Genomic DNA, 17802 nt, shown 5'->3' with positions numbered 1-17802 from the left:
AAATCTTTTGTATAAAATGTTTGTTTTTTTACATGCATTCTCTATCCCCTTCGTCATCCATGCCTTATTTAGACCTTTATATTTTCTTGTGACTTCTATTAATTTACAATGTTTATTGTATAGAGAAATAATGGTAGTATACTGAAATGCGCTGTATGAGATATTGGGGTCATCATTTGAATAGACGTCAGACCAATTATGTTTTTCTAAATTCAACTTAAAGACACAGCCATGAGTGTTGTGTTATTAGTCTTGTTTGTGATTTGTAAGTTATTGTTGGTTTTATTTTTTTATCATAATAGTCTTGGAAGATTACAAAGTCCGGACGATGATCACTTATATCATTAATAAGAAGTCCACTTTCTATTTATGGTCAATTTATGAATATGTTATCTATTAGTGTAGCTGTATCAGTTGTTATTCTGCTAGGTTTCATAATTACAGGGAATCAGTTGTCTTCTGATGCACATTCGGATTTAACAAATCAATGTTAAAATCACCACACATTATTTGCGTTTAAAACAAATATATATATAATTTGTGTAACTGAGAATGTCTGTTTTTCATTAAATATGTCAAGACATTATCCTGGTGTCTTATACATACAACTTATAATGACATTTGGTCCATTTTTTTTATATGAACTGTATTATGTTGTCAATGGTGGTAGTCAAATTTTCATTTTTACTGCTTTTTAGAGCTTTGTCTACATATATTGCAACACCCCCTCCCCTTCTATTTTCCCTATTTATTGCAAACAATTCATATCCTTCCAGTCCTATTGTTTCATTATCAAGCCATATTTCTGATATGGCAATTATTTTGAATTTATTTAATTTATCCAGGTATTGTTTGATTTTTGTAAAATTTCTGTAGAGAATTCTACGATTGAAATGTATCATTGAAAGTGCATTTTCCATTTCTATATTTGTGTGGAATTGATCGTCCATATAATAGTTGCAAGTGAAACTACTGTAATCATTTTTGTAAAAGTGTTTGTCTGGGTCTAAATTATTCTCAGGGTTGAATGTCTTGTAGTTAGTGTATTCAAATGCTTGCAAGTCCATATTATTTGTGTTCATCATGTTCGTCTTTCCTTGTGTTACTGTGCTGCTTTTGATATGTACTTGTGGTGTATTTTTGTCATCATCTACAGTGAGTTTATTGTATTGAATGCCCTGGAGATTGTATATTTCTCATACTTTTGTGTTTTATTTGCCTTTACTGAGTTTTGGTGTACTGGTGCAAGCATGAGTAATCAACTTGTCATGTCGTAAGTATGCAATTTCTCCTTAAAACGAATGGCTGAACAGTACATCAATTCTTAATCTGACAATCACATTAATTAGGTGTATATAAGTGCTGTATTGAGTTAGATTTCTACTATTTCCTACGTTCACTGAAGGCACTGTCACTCGGGGAGGTTTCAAGTATATTTGTTCAGGTGTCACTCATGATTCCACGCCGTGCTCAGTTGATATCATGCCACTTAAGTAACATTTGGGTTCAACGCCTGAAAGTGAAAAAAAGATTTGAAACTGTAAAAAAAATAAGAACGTAATCTGAAAAGATGAAACATGCAACTGAAAAAAATACCTCAAATGTTAAAATAGATATGGAAGATGAATAACTTATTCAAAAGAATGACCAAAGTGAATCAAAACTAAACTTGACCCTAAAAATTCACCCCAAAAATTTCACACACATATTTATTTTGAAAACATTTTTATATTTTGTAAAATTCAAGATACAACAACACATGAGTTTTCAGTTCCAAATGTGAGGAATAAGCTGTTATGAACATGGATGGATGCATTTTTGCATTAAGTACAAAACTTTTTACTCTAATTTAATTTTGCTTCAACTTATTAAATGGACTTTGGCCCGATTCTAGTTAACATTGTTTAGCACCACATATTGTGTAAATTGTTGCCCATTGTTGGCATCCATTGCAGCCTGGTCATCCTGGAAGGGGGATTCCCACATTTGCGGCCCCTTCTCAAGATTTTGCATTTTTCCCCTGATGTTTTTAATTTTTTTTATTATTTTTTTTTTTCTAAGTTTTTACTTGCCCTCTTGTGGTTGAGATCAGGGTATGTCATTAATGTATGTTAACTGTGTGTGTGTGAAGCTCTTTGAGAATGTTTTGTAATTAAGGGTTATATAAATACATGTGTATTTTATTTTTTATTTTTTTGTAGACAGGAGTTACAGAATTTGGACCAAATAGATGTGTGCTACTGTCTCTGACCTGAAGGGTGTGCTTAAAGCACTGGTAGTAATTACAAAAAACACCAGCAGATGGCAGCAGAGTATACGAGATCAGCCAGGTTTGTGAATGATAGTGAAACTTAGCTATATTCTAATGCTAATTGCTGCAAAACGGAAACAGATACAAATATACTTTTTTTCCTGATAAAAACTAGACACTAATCTTTCTTTTGGTAGGTTCAATGATTTTATAGCAATAGAACACAATATTCTGTGGGCCTGGCAAAATCCGACAAAATCCAGTAAAATAGCCGGGAGCGAATTGGGCTGCTTCAGTGAAAATGGCTGGGAGTGAATGAGTTAGAATTTTTTTTGAATGGTTCTTAATGTCAGCAATGATAGGTGAACACAATACACAATAATGCCTGAATACAATATGTTTTTCATATAACTATTAGAAGACAAGCTTATTAGTGAAACCCTTATAAAAACAGGAATCTGTGTGGGTTGTATATGAAACTCTTGAAATATAAAAGGGTTCTCAGTGAATCTCCCAATGTTTCCTTTGTGTTTCCATTGATTAAATGTCCTGAGAATAAATGACAATTAAAGTACTATTAAAAACAGCATATATAATAAGCTTGATTGTGTCTCAAAATAAACTTATTCTTATTATACTTATTCAGTAGCTGCAGTCCTTTAGCAGAGACCACCTCTCTTTGCCAAGCGCTTTTTTAAATTTTTATTCTCCAGTATATTGGCTAATTAAATATACTTTAGCAAAAGACAATTTTATAGGCATTCCCCAGAGCTGCAGACAATTTTTTTTTAAACCACTTTGGAAAACAAATTGGCACATTAACTGGCGAATAGCTGGAAGAGGCTCTTCAGCCCAAGCCTTCAGAGTGAGCTGGGGGATTGGCACATGTGCCTATTCAGAGGTAATCTTTCTGCTTTATGATTCACCATGACAGTATGGAGCTGGAGCGCAGGACTAAGACAGGGGAGACCGATACCAGATGTCGGTCATTAGCTCCCTTTCTCTTCTCTCTCTACATGCAAATACATACACAGACCTCATAACATTGACTCCCTCTGTTGTCTTTGGCACGCTCAATCTGTTTGCTTTTATGGCGCAACATGGTGTCTATTTATATGTTTTTTTATGTTGGAAATATTGAAGTCAAGCATACAGTCTTGGCTAAAGGTCCAGGTATATGTATATAGATTCCTCTTATCCTTGCATGCATGGATGTCTCTGCAACAACAATGATTAACTAATTTACTCACAGACATTTTCACTGAAGCAACCCCCTTCGCTCCCAACTGTTCTACTGGATTTTGAATGATTTTGTAAGGCCCACAAAATATTGTCTATTGTTATAAAAAAAAAACATGGAACCTACCAAAATAATGATTAGTCTCTTCTTTCATCAGAAAAAAAAAGTATATTTATATCTGTTTCAGTTTTGCAGCAATTAGCATTAGAATATAGCTAAGTGTCATCATTATTCACAAACCTGTTGAAAACACTAGGAAAAAAAGCTTGTTGCAACATGGCCCTGGCTGGTCTCTTATACTCTGCTGCCACCTGCTGGCCATGCTGACCATTGCTTTAAACGACCTCCAGGTCAGAAGCTGCATCAAAGCTTTTTGTATGGTCTAACAAAAACTAACATTTTAGTTTTTAGGTTTGAATGAGTTAAATAATCTACAACTCAAGGATAATATATTAGACAGTTGTGCTTGAAAGTTGACATACCTTATGAGCACACTATATGGTGAGAAAAGGGCTTAATGCCTGTAAAATCCAAAATACCGTTGCAATTGTTTTGATATTTTCAGCAGTTGAAGTTGACATGAGTGGAGATGTGCATCTTAATTTTGGTGCTCATAGGTTTACATACCCCAAGGGCATGTAAACTTTCAAGCATGACAGTACATTACATACACATGTTACATCTTATTTGAAAATCCGCACCACACACACAATAGCTTCATAATTATTATTTGGGAATTATTGATCATATTGGTGCTAAAGATGAGAAAAGTGCAATACAATTGAATTATAATCATTTTTGATTGGCATGAAAAATAACTGGACCAAGATCTTGCTTTTAATGTTGGCAGCACAGTCAATGAAACCTAGTGCTGCAGGAAATGTGCCATACCCATGTCAAACCTTGTCACTCAGAGCATTCTGCATCCACAGCTTCTCACTCTGTCTTGGTTGGTCCCCACAGACCCATCAAAGGCTGATTTTCCACGCTGGCGGGCCAGGCGGGGAGGCACACAGCCAGGAACAGGTGGGAGGCAGGGGAAACTGTGGAGGCTGGTGAGCCAGCATCTGAGCCCAGAGAGTGCTGGGTTCAAGCCAGTAACTGAACAGAAAATAGTCCTGCCCCCACACGTAGGCCTGAAGGTCCATGTGGCTTCAACCTCACACAATTGGACACTGTAACATAGGATTTATTTATTGGAAATATGGCCTATGGCATTAATACAGCAAAACATAACTAGACAAAGTGCAATTTCTGCAGAAAATACGTGGGAATGCTGAAAAGCTGAATACCTATACTAATATATTAGCTGCTAAGATTTAAATACATGTGCTTATTAAGTAAATTGAAAGATACATTTTGTGAAAATTATTATTTTTTTAATTGTAGTTAAATGACAAATGAATAAAAAGAAAACTTGGTAAAAAAAAAACTGTAATCTGTCTAAAGTGGCATTTAATCATTTCTGAGAAATTATTATTTATTTCCTGATTTGATAGTCAGTTGGTATTGAACCATCAAATGTACTAAAATGAGACCCAACCGGGGTTTGAACCCAGGTTCTCCGTGCTGGGAAGCACCTCCTCTAAGCACTGAGCTAACGTGATTTGTTCAAATTCATGGCTAATGGCGTATATTTTTGGGGGAAAAGTGTCATCTGATGCAGAAATGCCACATGCATTTAATCGTTTCAGTGAAATTATAATCCAGCTCTTGATATGATAGTCAGTTGGTATACATGTATATTATTTAGCATATCAGCCATGGATACATTTGCAATTTACAGTCGGAGGTGGGATCCGAACCTGCAAACTCCTGTTTACTGGACAATGCAGTTTAACAACTGCGCCACCGAGCAGTAACAGACACCTGGCAATGATGATCAGTTGTAATTATGGAAGTGGGTGTGGAAAGTTAAAAAAAAGTTCAATGTCAGTCCCATTGAAAATGAATGGGGAAAAGTTGATATTTAACGTTAAATTGTGTGAATATATATATATATATATCGTCTGATTCCAATTTACTTGGATTTAGACAATATATACCCTGGGAGGCGTAAATTTTTGAAGCAAGTTGAAATTTGAACGGTGTAAATCGGAAGTATCATGAGTTATTTAACGGCAAACAAGTGTGGAGAACAAAAATCACAATAACATATAAGGCAATGCTAAAATCCCACAAAAAGATGGTGTCATGATTCACCAAATGTATTTAGTTATTTGAGTGTTACCCAGGTTACTTTGTTGCTTGTTCGTTCCTGACTAATTTATAAATACTGAAATCAATAACCATCCTTTACAACAGATTAAACTGCTATTACACCAGTTAGGCCATTGAAGCCATCAAGCCTATTTTTCTCCTGGCATCCCAGCTGGCCAGACCTTTTAGGTTTTAAACTTCCCCTGCCACCCTCCATTTTATGTTGGTGTAAATGACTTTTCCCACAAAATCTATAGTGCATCTTTAAAAAGCGATAACTCTCAGCGTCGTACCGTGACAATGACCCTCCCCCTTTCGCAGCAGGGCAGTTCAGGTTCAGTGACCAGGCCTCATGGTTGCTGAAGAGACACATGCACATATATCCACACACTGTGAGCCAGACCCCAGGTGCACCGAGAGGAGCAGTTAAATTTCATCATTACCCTTTCTTCCTTGTGTTGTGGCTTTTTATAGGGCTTTTTATGGCCTACTCAGAAGGGTGCCATTTTGGTCCCAGTGGTACACGGAAAAAAACTAAGATGGATGTCGACTGAGTGAAAAAATAAAGAGTGCAAGGAAGAAGGCCTGTGCAAAAAGCAGGTAGACAAGGGTGGTAAGAAAATGTGTGTGAAAGCCTACGAGCGTGTACACTGTCAAGTGTAGATGCAAAGCAAGTGGGGCACTTGGGAGTGAGAAAAAAGAGAAATGGAGAGAAATTCTTGGAGAGAGAAGGCCATAAGTTGTCATTGTGACTGCTGGCTGACATAAAAACAGGGGCGAGGGTAGCAGATAAGGCAGATGATGAATGGGTTGGAGACACTCATCCATCCCACTGAAGGATTTGTGGCCAGGGAATCGTGTATAGACACATTTAGAAATAATGGGCTGTATGTGTGTGTGGTCGGAAGGCAGTGGTGGTTCTAGACAATTTTACCAGGGGTGACAGGAGGTTCAGTTGGGAGGGCGGAGATATAACTCCTCCACACGTACACACACGCACACACACACACACACACGCACACACGCACACACACACACGCACACACACACACACACACACACACACGTTTCTAATTCAGGTTTCATTTTCTGCAGTCCCTGGCAAGTTTTATGCATTCCACGTGAATAGGGCTGCCACAAATGATTATTGTTCTAGCTACCGATATTACAATTAGTCGTCTAATTAGTCGATTATGGTTAACTTCCACATTTCTTGACCGATTCCAGTCATTTAAATTTTAAACTGTTCAGCTCATTTACATTTTTTTAAATACATGTTCAGGGACAGTGAGATACTTTTAGTTGATGTTCATTATGGTTAACTTCCACATTTCTTGACCGATTCCAGTGGTTTAAATTTTAAACTGTTCAGCTCATTACCAAAGAGTCAGCAGTCCCATTCAAAATTTCCGCGGGAATTTTTCTAGTTATGGGACTGCTTGCGAAAGCTGCTTGCGAAGCAAGCAGGCACATATTGTTATCCTACCTAGGACAGTGGTTTATTATGGGACTGCTTGCGAAGCAAGCAGGCACATATTAGTATTCTACCTAGGACAGTGGTTTATTTTTGTTGTTAATATTATTATGGGACTGCTTGCGAAGCAAGCAGGCACATATTAGTATTCTACCTAGGACAGTGGTTTATTATGGGACTGCTTTGCGAAGCAAGCAGGCGCATATTAGTATTCTACCTAGGACAGTGGTTTATTATGGGACTGCTTTCCGAAGCAAGCAGGCACATATTAGTATTCTACCTAGGACAGTGGTTTATTATGGGACTGCTTTGCGAAGCAAGCAGGCACATATTAGTATTCTACCTAGGACAGTGGTTTATTTTTCTTGTCGTTATTATGGGACTGCTTTGCGAAGCAAGCAGGCACATATGAGTATTCTACCAAGGACAGTGGTTTATTTTTCTTGTTATTATGGGACTGCTTGCGGAGCAAGCAGCCGCGAAGCGGCTGCTTGCGAAGCAAGCAGGCACATATTGTTATTCTACCTAGGACAGTGGTTTATTTTTGTTGTTAATATTATTATTATATATTATTCCAGCGATTTTTCCGCTAAAATGCGGCCCGTACCGTACATCGCACCGGCACAAATGAGGTATCAAACGATGCGGCTCGATCTGACTCGCTGCGCTATTATTTTTCTAAGAATTCCCAGTTACCATGGCGACGCTATTCCCAAAAAACTCCCAAATTAACTCCCCATTGGGAATGAATGGGAAAAAAATCACACTTCAAGCACCTTTTTCCAAGACACGCTGCGCGCGCATACGTTATCCGACCGATACGAATTTTAGCTCATTTTGTAGGAATTTTTCCCATCTTTAGCTCAGTGTCAAAATCTTTTTTAAGGAATGAAAGCCCCCCCCCCTGTTCGGGTTCAAAGACAGTGGCTGAATTAGCTTTCTCACACACTCTGTTGGCTAATTAGCCATCCAGTGCCGGGAACCAAATAATGTATTTGAAAAAATTTCACTTCAACTCGTCACCATGGCCACTATCTTTTGTCACTAGACGTCAAATTCTCACATTTTGTAGTCACGAGTGTCTTCTTTCAGACAAACTAACTTTTATTTGGTTAAGGTGTCATTTAGTACCTTTATTTTCCCTTTAAGCGAAGAGATATTGGACTCTCTCGCCAATCTCTTCCATGTTAATTTGGGTGTTTTTTTCCTCTTCATTTCGGATAAATCATACATTTTCAACCTGCTCTCATTTGGTCATTTTTTATCCGATTAAGAAAATGAGAACATGCTCGTGTTCCCCAAACCCTTGCCGTTCTAACGAGCCCTTTCTTGAATCTGTATCTTGAAGAGTTAAGTCGTGAGAGGCTTTTGTTCCAGGGGTGCGTCTGTCATACAATCTCAATGGAATGCAACCAATCTTGATGATAGTTGGATCTAGTCTTCTCTCTTTTCCCTGATTGGTTCGTTTTCTGCTTGTCTGTGCTGTGGCCAATGAGAGACGCTTTAATGACACCAATTAGAAGTTTCTCGAGAACCTACTCCTCCCATTTCATCTCGTCTGAGGTAAGTTGCAAGGCAATTGTTTGTAGTCTGGTGAATAATGCTAAATAAGTGTGATTTTGCAAGTTTTCCCCATCCTAAACTACATCACGTTAATACTGGCGAAGTATTGAAACGTATTTGATGTGTTTGAACGTTATGTTGCTGTTTTAACAAGATTGGAAAAGTTAAGTGCTAGAGATGGTAGCCTACATGCTAGCTGCACCTGCTAGCGCTAGCAAAGAGCTAGCAGATGTTACATTAAAGTTTTAATGTGCAGTAAAAAAAAACTAAGAAAAGTTAGAGTAGGCTCTAAATCTCAATTGTGTACATCTCTCGTTGCTACAATATACAGTAAGGCTTTTGTCTCGTCTGTCGTCGACGTGGGGGGGGGGGGGGGGGTTGAGTGAGTGTCGACGGTGTAGCGAAGCGGCGCCAATGAGGGATTTCGGAAGTGTACGCTTTTAATGCTTCATACACATCTGAGATTAAGTACAAATTTGATGTTGAATCTTTACTTTTGACTTTGTCATGGCAAGTTTTTTTTCTTTGCTGTAGCAGCATGCCGCGGAAGGGGAAGCGTTCAGAGGCAGCCAAGCGCCAATGGAAGAAGCTGGACCTTGCTGCTATGGAACTGAGGCCAAACAGCGCACCCCAGCATGTACTTTACCTCTATTGAATTCTTTGTTAATGTGCAATACACAATATTTCAGGCTACAAATATAGAATCAGGCAGAAAAATTAGCTTAAAAGGCTTGTGTAAAAAGCAGTCTGTTTATGCAAGACACTCATTAGTAATGTTAAAAAATCCTTTATTAAAAATGGACTACCAACGTGTTTAAACACAAGCTTGTCTTCATCGGGGCACAGTTTTACGAATATAGAGTGTATGACATGTGATTTGTGCAGTGCTTTATTCATGTCAAAATAATTCTGAATAGAATTTTGATGAAGTCTGTTTTCTACAAGATTTCAAATATTCTAAGAAGTTTTCAAACTACTGATGTCTAAAATAAACTCACTAACATTGATCAAAAACTTGTGAGATGCCTATCCTGGACACAGATATTTCACATGTTTTATTTAATAACTGCAGACATGGTCTATTGCATGACTGTGGGAGGAACAGTTGAAATGATAATGTCAAGCCAATAATTGTTTTAACACTTGACAGTAGTTGGAGTACATTACATTTATCAGTAGATGGTGCTGTTGTGAAGTTAGGCTGGTACAATCTGCTGCCTTTTAGCTCATGTATTTGATCAGAAAATTCTACCAAATTTGATCAATTGTGACTGTATTTCAGACACAAACAAAAGTATCAGTTAAGTCCTTGAATCTCTTTCGTGATTAATAATTTCATTAATAAACCTGGCCTGAATTAACATCACTTGTATGTAGAAAAGACCTGGTCAATTTTCATTGAAACTAACTTAAGCATTACAACCTATGTTTGCTTTTTACTCTGCATTAAGGTGACTGCACATGCCTACAATTGTAATGTCTATGTTTTAGGTGTCCTCTGTTGGTGCCAAGGCTCTGGTACCAGGTCAGTCATCATTTTATTTTAATTGCTTCTGCAGCAGTTTTACAATCGATTATTTTCGAAATTCCAATATTTTGCAGGTTCATATACACTCAAAGTGTAACTTGTACTGTGCTTTGTCAGCAATTTAAGTTGTGAGACTTGACATGGTATTCTGTGTGTGCATCATTTTAGGCAGAGGCACTGGCTGGCGCCACAGAGTTCGGGAATGGCCAGTTTCAGCTGTGACTGGGCGGAGGCACAAACTGGTCATTCCATCACTGAACCAGGACAACAAGGTATGTTTTATAATAAACTGCCTGTAAAACAAATTAACCTTCATTTGTCTTTTTTTAAATTTTTTAAATACTTAAAAAAAAAAAAAATCAATTACTTCTTTTTTTTTTTTCTTTAATAGTTTGTCCTGGTTGTTGGTGACTCCCACCTGCGAGCCATTGCCGATGGGGTTGTGAAGCTGCCGGAGGGACATTTCTCTTTTGGCGTGATGTCCACCCCGGGTGCCAGTGCCTCCGAGTTGCGTGCTGAGGTGCTGAATGCTGTTCTGCCTCGGTCACCCGAGGCGGTCTGCATTTTGGCTCCCAGCAACAACTTGGGCCGCCCCATCGCTGAGGCAGCGGCTGACTTTGGCCAGTTTTTGCGCACCGTCTGCAGCCGCTGGCCCAACGTAAGTTCACACATTTCCTTCATATAGTTCATACATTTACATTTCAAGTATGTACTTGCATGATATGTCAAATATGTTCTGTTTAAAATACATTTCAGCCTTTTCCCGTAGTTAAGCAGTTGATGAATATTAATGAAAGTTCATCTTGCTCCAGATGTATATTTTACTTTTTTAAACTTTGTGCAGGTTGTTGTCCTGGACTTCCCCCCTCGTCTGACCGTCGAGCTGGCCCAGCAGGACCTTTTACGCCAGGAGTACCACCGGGTGGCAGCAATTATGGGTACGTTCCATGTTGAAAATTGTTCTCACACACAAAGTTCTACTTTTCTTTACGTCACCTCCTGATCTGATTTTTGTGTCTCAGCGGGACTCTTGAACTAAAAATGTTTTTTTTCTTTGTTACTGTAGGTATTCGCTACCTATCTGTTGCTGGCCACTTCCCGCTGTCACAGCTTCACTTGTGGTGTAGAGACGGGGTAAGTACATTAGTTGTTGCAAAAAACAAACAAACATTTTATTAGTGCTCCTCCTATCAAAAGTATGTTTGCAGATATATAATATTTATTTCTGATCATGTCTGGAAGGTACACCTCAGTGACAGCGATGGGATGCCGGTGCTTGCGCGGTTGCTGTGGGATGCTGTCAACATGCGGATGGAGAGGACTGCTTTCTGATAAATCATAAGTTTTCAACCTGCTCTCATTTGGTCATTTTTTATTCGATTAAGAAAATGACAACATGCTCGTGTTCCCCAAACCCTTTCCGTTCTAACGAGCCATTTCTTGAATCTGTATCTTCAACCGTTAAGTCGTGAGAGGCTTTTGTTCAAGGGGTGCTTCTCTCATGCAATCTCAATGGAATGTGGGGCGCGTGACGTCTCCAAGTCAAATGTGCGTGCGTGCGTGAATGTGCATGTTTCTTAAAGGGACAGTAAGATACTTTTAGTTGATATTGATTATAGTCAACTTCCACATTTCTTGACCGATTCCAGTCGTTTAAATTTTAAACTGTTCAGCTCATTTACATTTTTTTATGGACAGTAAGATACTTTTAGTTGATGTTGATTGTGGTTAACTTCCACATTTCTTGAGCGATTCCAGTGGTTTAAATTTTAAACTGTTCAGCTCATTACCAAAGAGTCAGCAGTCCCATTCAAAATTTCCGCGGGAATTTTTCTAGTTATTATATATTATTCCACGATTTTTCCGCTAAAATGCGGCCCGTACCATACATCGCACCGGCACAAATGAGGAATCAAACGATGCGGCTCGATCTGACTCGCTGCGCTATTATTTTTCTAAGAATTCCCAGTTACCTTGGCGACGCTATTCCCAAAAAACTCCCAAATTAACTCCCCATTGGGAATGAATGGGAAAAAAATCACACTTCAAGCACCTTTTTCCAAGACACGCTGCGCGCGCATACGTTATCCGACCGATACGAATTTTAGCTCATTTTGTAGGAATTTTTCCCATCTTTAGCTCAGTGTCGAAATCTTTTTTAAGGAATGAAAGCCCCCCCCCCCCCCCCCCTGTTCGGGTTCAAAGACAGTGGCTAAATTAGCTTTCTCACACACTCTGTTGGCTAATTAGCCATCCAGTGCCGGGAACCAAATAATGTATTTGAAAAAATTTCACTTCAACTCGTCACCATGGCCACAATCTTTTGTCACTAGACGTCAAATTCTCACATTTTGTAGTCACGAGTGTCTTCTTTCAGACAAACTAACTTTTATTTGGGTAAGGTGTCATTTAGTACCTTTATTTTCCCTTTAAGCTCGGACAAGTCGGACCAACTCGCCTATCTCTGCCATGTTAATTTCAGGCGCCTTCCTCTCTCCATTTCTGATAAATCATAAGTTTTCAACCTGCTCTCATTTGGTCATTTTTTATCCGATTAAGAAAATGAGAACATGCTCGTGTTCCCCAAACCCTTGCCGTTCTAACGAGCCATTTCTTGAATCTGTATCTTCAACCGTTAAGTCGTGAGAGGCTCTTCTTTGAGGTGTGCGTCTCTCATTCAATCTCAATGCAATGTGGGTGCGTGACGTCACTTCAACTCGTCACCATGGCAACAATCTTTTGTCACTAGACGTCAAATTCTCACATTTTGTAGTCACGAGTGTCTTCTTTCAGACAAACTAACTTTTATTTGGCTAAGGTGTCATTTAGTTCCTTTATTTTCCCTTTAAGCTCGGACAAGTCGGACCAACTCGCCTATCTCTGCCATGTTAATTTCAGGCGCCTTCCTCTCTCCATTTCTGATAAATCATAAGTTTTCAACCTGCTCTCATTTGGTCATTTTTTATCCGATTAAGAAAATGAGAACATGCTCGTGTTCCCCAAACCCTTGCCGTTCTAACGAGCCATTTCTTGAATCTGTATCTTCAACCGTTAAGTCGTGAGAGGCTTTTGTACAAGGGGTGCTTCTCTCATGCGATCTCAATGGAATGTGGGGCGCGTGACGGCTCCAAGTCAAATGTGCGTGCGTGAATGTGCATGTTTCTTAAAGGGACAGTAAGATACTTTTAGTTGATGTTGATTATAGTTAACTTCCACATTTCTTGAGCGATTCCAGTGGTTTAAATTTTAAACTGTTCAGCTCATTTACATTTTTTTATGGACAGTAAGATAATTTTTTTAGTTGATGTTGATTATGGTTAACTTCCACATTTCTTGAGCGATTCCAGTGGTTTAAATTTTAAACTGTTCAGCTCATTACCAAAGAGTCAGCAGTCCCATTCAAAATTTCCGCGGGAATTTTTCTAGTTTTTATTATATAATCTTCCACGATTTTTCCGCAAAAATGCGGCCCGTACCGTAGATCGCACCGGCACAAATGAGGTATCAAACGATGCGGCTCGATAGGACTCGCTGCGCTACTATTTTTCTAAGAATTCCCAGTTACCATGGCGACACTATTCCCAAAAAAGTCCCAAATAACTCCCCATTGGGAATGAATGGTAAAAGGGAAGACAAAACACACATCAAGCACCTTTTTCCAAGACACGCTGCGCACGCATACGTTATCCGACCGATACGAATTTTAGCTCATTTTGTAGGAATTTTTCCCATCTTTAGCTCAGTGTCGAAATCTTTTTTAAGGAATGAAAGCTCTCCCCCCTGTGCGGGTTCAAAGACAGTGAGCAAATAGCAGACAAATAGCCTTCTCCCATTGTTGTGTATTGCGTTGGTTAGAGTGGACTAATTAGCCATCCAGTGCCGGGAACCAAATAATGTATTTGAAAAAATTTCACTTCAACTCGTCACCATGGCCACAATCTTTTCTCACTAGACGTCAAATTCTCACATTTTGTAGTCACGAGTGTCTTTTTTCAGACAAACTAACTTTTATTTGGCTAAGGTGTCATTTAGTACCTTTATTTTCCCTTTAAGCGAGTAGAAGTTGGACTCTCTCGCCTATCTCTCCCATGTTAATTTGGGCGACTTTTTCCTCTTCATTTCGGATAAATCATAAGTTTTCAACCTGCTCTCATTTGGTCATTTTTCATCCGATTAAAAAAATCAGAACATGCTCGTGTTCCCCAAACCCTTGTCGTTCTAACGAGCCATTTCTTGAATCTGTATCTTGAAGAGTTAAGTCGTGGGAGGCTCTTCTTTGAGGTGTGCGTCACTCATTCAATCTCAATGCAATGTGGGTGCATGACGTCACTTCAACTCGTCACCATGGCCACAATCTTTGCTCACTAGACATCAAATTCTCACATTTTGTAGTCACGAGTGTCTTCTTTCAGACAAACTAACTAACGAATTTTAGCTCATTTTGTAGGAATTTTTCCCATCTGTAGCTCAGTGTCGAAATCTTTTTTAAGGGGTTCAAAGACAGTGAGCAAACAGCAGACAAATAGCCTTCTCCCATTGTTGTGTATTGCAAGTGCCAGAGTGGAGCAATTAACTTTAGAGTGGCGGGAAAAAAGAAAAGTCTACTTCTATTTGCAAAAGTTTCACTTCAAGTCGTCACCATGGCCACAATCTTTTCTCACTAGACGTCAAATTCTCACATTTTGTAGTCACGAGTGTCTTCTTTCAGACAAACTAACTTTTATTTGGCTAAGGTGTCATTTAGTACCTTTATTTTCACTTTAAGCTCGGACAAGTCGGACCACCTCGCCTATCTCTTCCATGTTAAATTCAGGCGCCTTTCGCTCTTCATTTCTGATAAATCATAAGTTTTCAACCTGCTCTCATTTGGTCATTTTTCATCCGATTAAAAAAATGAGAACATGCTCGTGTTCCCCAAACCCTTGCCGTTTTAACGAGCCATTTCTTGAATCTGTATCTTGAACCGTTAAGTCGTGAGAGGCTTCTGTTCAAGGGGTGCGTCTTTCATGCAATCTCAATGGAATGTGGGCGCGTGACGGCTCCAAGTCAAAAATGTGTGTGCGCTCTTAAAGTGACAGTGAGATATTTTTAGTTTCTGTTGATTATGGTTAACTTCCACATTTCTTGACCGATTTTTGTCGGTTAAATTTTCAACTGTTCAGCTCATTTACAAAGTCAAATGTGTGTGCGTGAAAGTGCATTTTTCTTAAAGGGACAGTGAGATATTTTTAGTTGATGTTGATTATGGTTAACTTCCACATATCTTGAGCGATTCCAGTTGTTTAAATTTTAAACTGTTCAGCTCATTTACAAGAGTCAGCAATCCCATTCAAAATTTCCGCGGGAATTTTTCTAGTTATTAGTTGTTGTTGCATTATTGGTATAAAACGCGGATTAGACATTACCAGGCGTAATAATATATGCTAAATAAAATAAAGCATAATTTTAACACTTATTGTTTACTCTTTTTCAGCTATGTTACAGCCTCCAAAGTGTTAATCATGTGCAAAGGTCTGCAGAGAGTGACAGCTGAACACCAGACCAGAGTAACCACAAGGAAAGTGAGAGTTAGTGGCTGCTCTCTGTGCATCCATGGACAGAAAGTTCCACCGAATTGAATATAACACTGTTCTCTCAGAATCCACCATTCTTGACCCCAGATTCAAGAAGCTGGCCTTTAATGACAACAGAGCGGTTGATGAAGCTCTTCAGAGAGTAACTGCAGCCACAGCAAGATCCAGCCAGCCAGCTTCACTGCCAGAGGGTCAAGAAGGAGAAGGGGCAGAGCATGAACAGGAGGAGCCACAAGCATCTGCTGTTTGGAGGTCCTTTGAAGAACGGGCAAGTGGAGACACTACAAGAAGGAATCCTTCAGCTGATTCAATTCTGGAAGTGAGATCTTACCTTGAGGAGCCCCTTCTCCAGAGAAGTGCAGACCCACTGAGCTGGTGGGAGACCAAGTCTTCCATTTACCCACGACTTGCACATGTCATGGCACGGAGACTGTGCATTGTTGCCACTTCAGTCCCATCTGAAAGAATGTTCTCAAAAGCAGGACCGATATTAACAGAGAGAAGAAATAGGATCAGCCCCTCAAAGTTGAGGCACTTGGCATTTCTGAATGTAAATCTAGACTGAAGAACACTGTTTTCTGGATGCAGATTTTTTTTATTTTTCACATTTTGATATTTTGCTGTGCGATTCTGTTTGTCTGTTGTTTCACTTGAAAATTGTCATTGTGAAACCTTATTTAAGTTCATTTGTAAATAGTTAAATGTTTGTTTTGCACTAGCTATTTTTTTTTTTTATAACTGTCGAGTTTATAAATAAAAGTGTATTTTATACAACAAACATTTGATATAGTGCAATTTTTTCACATTAGTAATTCATATTGCGCATAGTTTTAAATTGTTGTTGGTAATATATTTATTTAAGCGACAAAAAATCTAAAGAGCCATTTGGGAGCCGAAAGAGCTCTTTTTAGTGAGCCGAACCAAAGGAGCCGGTTCCCTAAAAAGAGACGGAATTCCCATCACCAATCCAAATAAACATTCTACAAAATGTATTAAACTGGAAATGATTTTTGAAAAATAAATCTCATAGTTATGTTAGTAACAACCAAATGAATAATACAGAGCAAACTTGTCATGGCAGTTGGGGTTCCTTTTAAGGGTTGCTGAGCAACGGACACCCGAAAGCGGCACTTTTTTTTGGTTGATTTTACAACCAGCATATGTCAAACAAAACAAATGTTTAAAAATCTAAGTCACTATTCCCAATATTAGAATGACTGTAGTTGTTCCGAGCTGCGCTTTCAGACAAACACCAAGCCACCACCAGCACGAGTCAGAAGCCGCTCAGCATGACGTGGCCATCACCAGCGGAGCACAGAAGCAGTTCATTGAATCAAAACACGCAATATGTTGTTTCACCTTCAAGAGGTGCCAGTCTTTAGTACAACCTCCTAAGCACACAAGAGGAAAGATGCTAAAGTCTCCCGGAGAATACGCGCACCGCTAGATTTGACAGGGGATGCCTTCATTTGAATGTCGCTCCACCCAGAGTACGTACATTTCATGAATGTGCGTAATTGACACAGTTGATGGGAGAATCTGCATATATATATATATATATATATATATTAACTAGGAGCACTTCCGCCTCCCAGTGCAGAGGATGTGAGATCGAGTCCGGGCTTCGGCCTTCCTGGGTGGGGTTTGCATGTTCTCCCCGTGCTTGCGTGGGTTTCCTCCGGGTACTCCGGTTTCCTCCCACATTCCAAAGACATACATGGGGCAGGTTAATTGAACACCTAAAATTGTCCATAGGTTTGATTGTCTGTGTAAATGGTTGTTCATCTCTGTGTGCCCTGTGATTGACTGGCAACCAGTTCAGGGTGAGCCCCGCCTACTGCCTGAACCCAGCTGTGATAGGCTCGAGCGCCCCCCGCAACTCTTGTGAGGACAAGCGGTTAAGAAAATGGATGGATGGATAGATATTAACTAGGGATGCGCGAAATGAAAAGGGTTGGCCGAAACAACTTTTGC

At 39.2% G+C, this 17802-nt stretch overlaps 1 protein-coding gene across 6 annotated transcripts; it reads left to right on the top strand.

Moving 5' to 3' along the window:
• Positions 1-8068: 8068 nt before the first annotated feature.
• Positions 8069-11610, top strand: LOC144051715 (uncharacterized). Of its 6 annotated transcripts, none has more exons than XM_077565072.1 (8): positions 8086-8727; positions 9265-9364; positions 10219-10252; positions 10424-10527; positions 10647-10913; positions 11100-11193; positions 11322-11389; positions 11498-11610. In XM_077565072.1, the coding sequence occupies exons 2-8, from the start codon at positions 9266-9268 to the stop codon at positions 11585-11587; spliced, it is 756 nt and encodes a 251-aa protein (XP_077421198.1). In that variant the 5' UTR covers positions 8086-8727; position 9265; the 3' UTR covers positions 11588-11610. The 6 variants fall into 6 exon arrangements, with proteins under 6 accessions (XP_077421194.1, XP_077421193.1, XP_077421198.1 ...); XM_077565071.1 differs by having other exon boundaries at positions 8087-8727; positions 9262-9364; XM_077565068.1 differs by lacking the exon at positions 10219-10252 and having other exon boundaries at positions 8069-8727.
• The last annotated feature ends 6192 nt before the right edge of the window (positions 11611-17802 follow it).

The sequence above is a fragment of the Vanacampus margaritifer genome, chromosome 5, assembly GCF_051991255.1.
Source record: "Vanacampus margaritifer isolate UIUO_Vmar chromosome 5, RoL_Vmar_1.0, whole genome shotgun sequence".
Lineage (NCBI taxonomy): Eukaryota > Metazoa > Chordata > Actinopteri > Syngnathiformes > Syngnathidae > Vanacampus > Vanacampus margaritifer.
The sequence above is the reverse complement of the archived record's forward strand: the minus strand, read 5'-3'. Positions and strand labels throughout refer to the sequence as shown.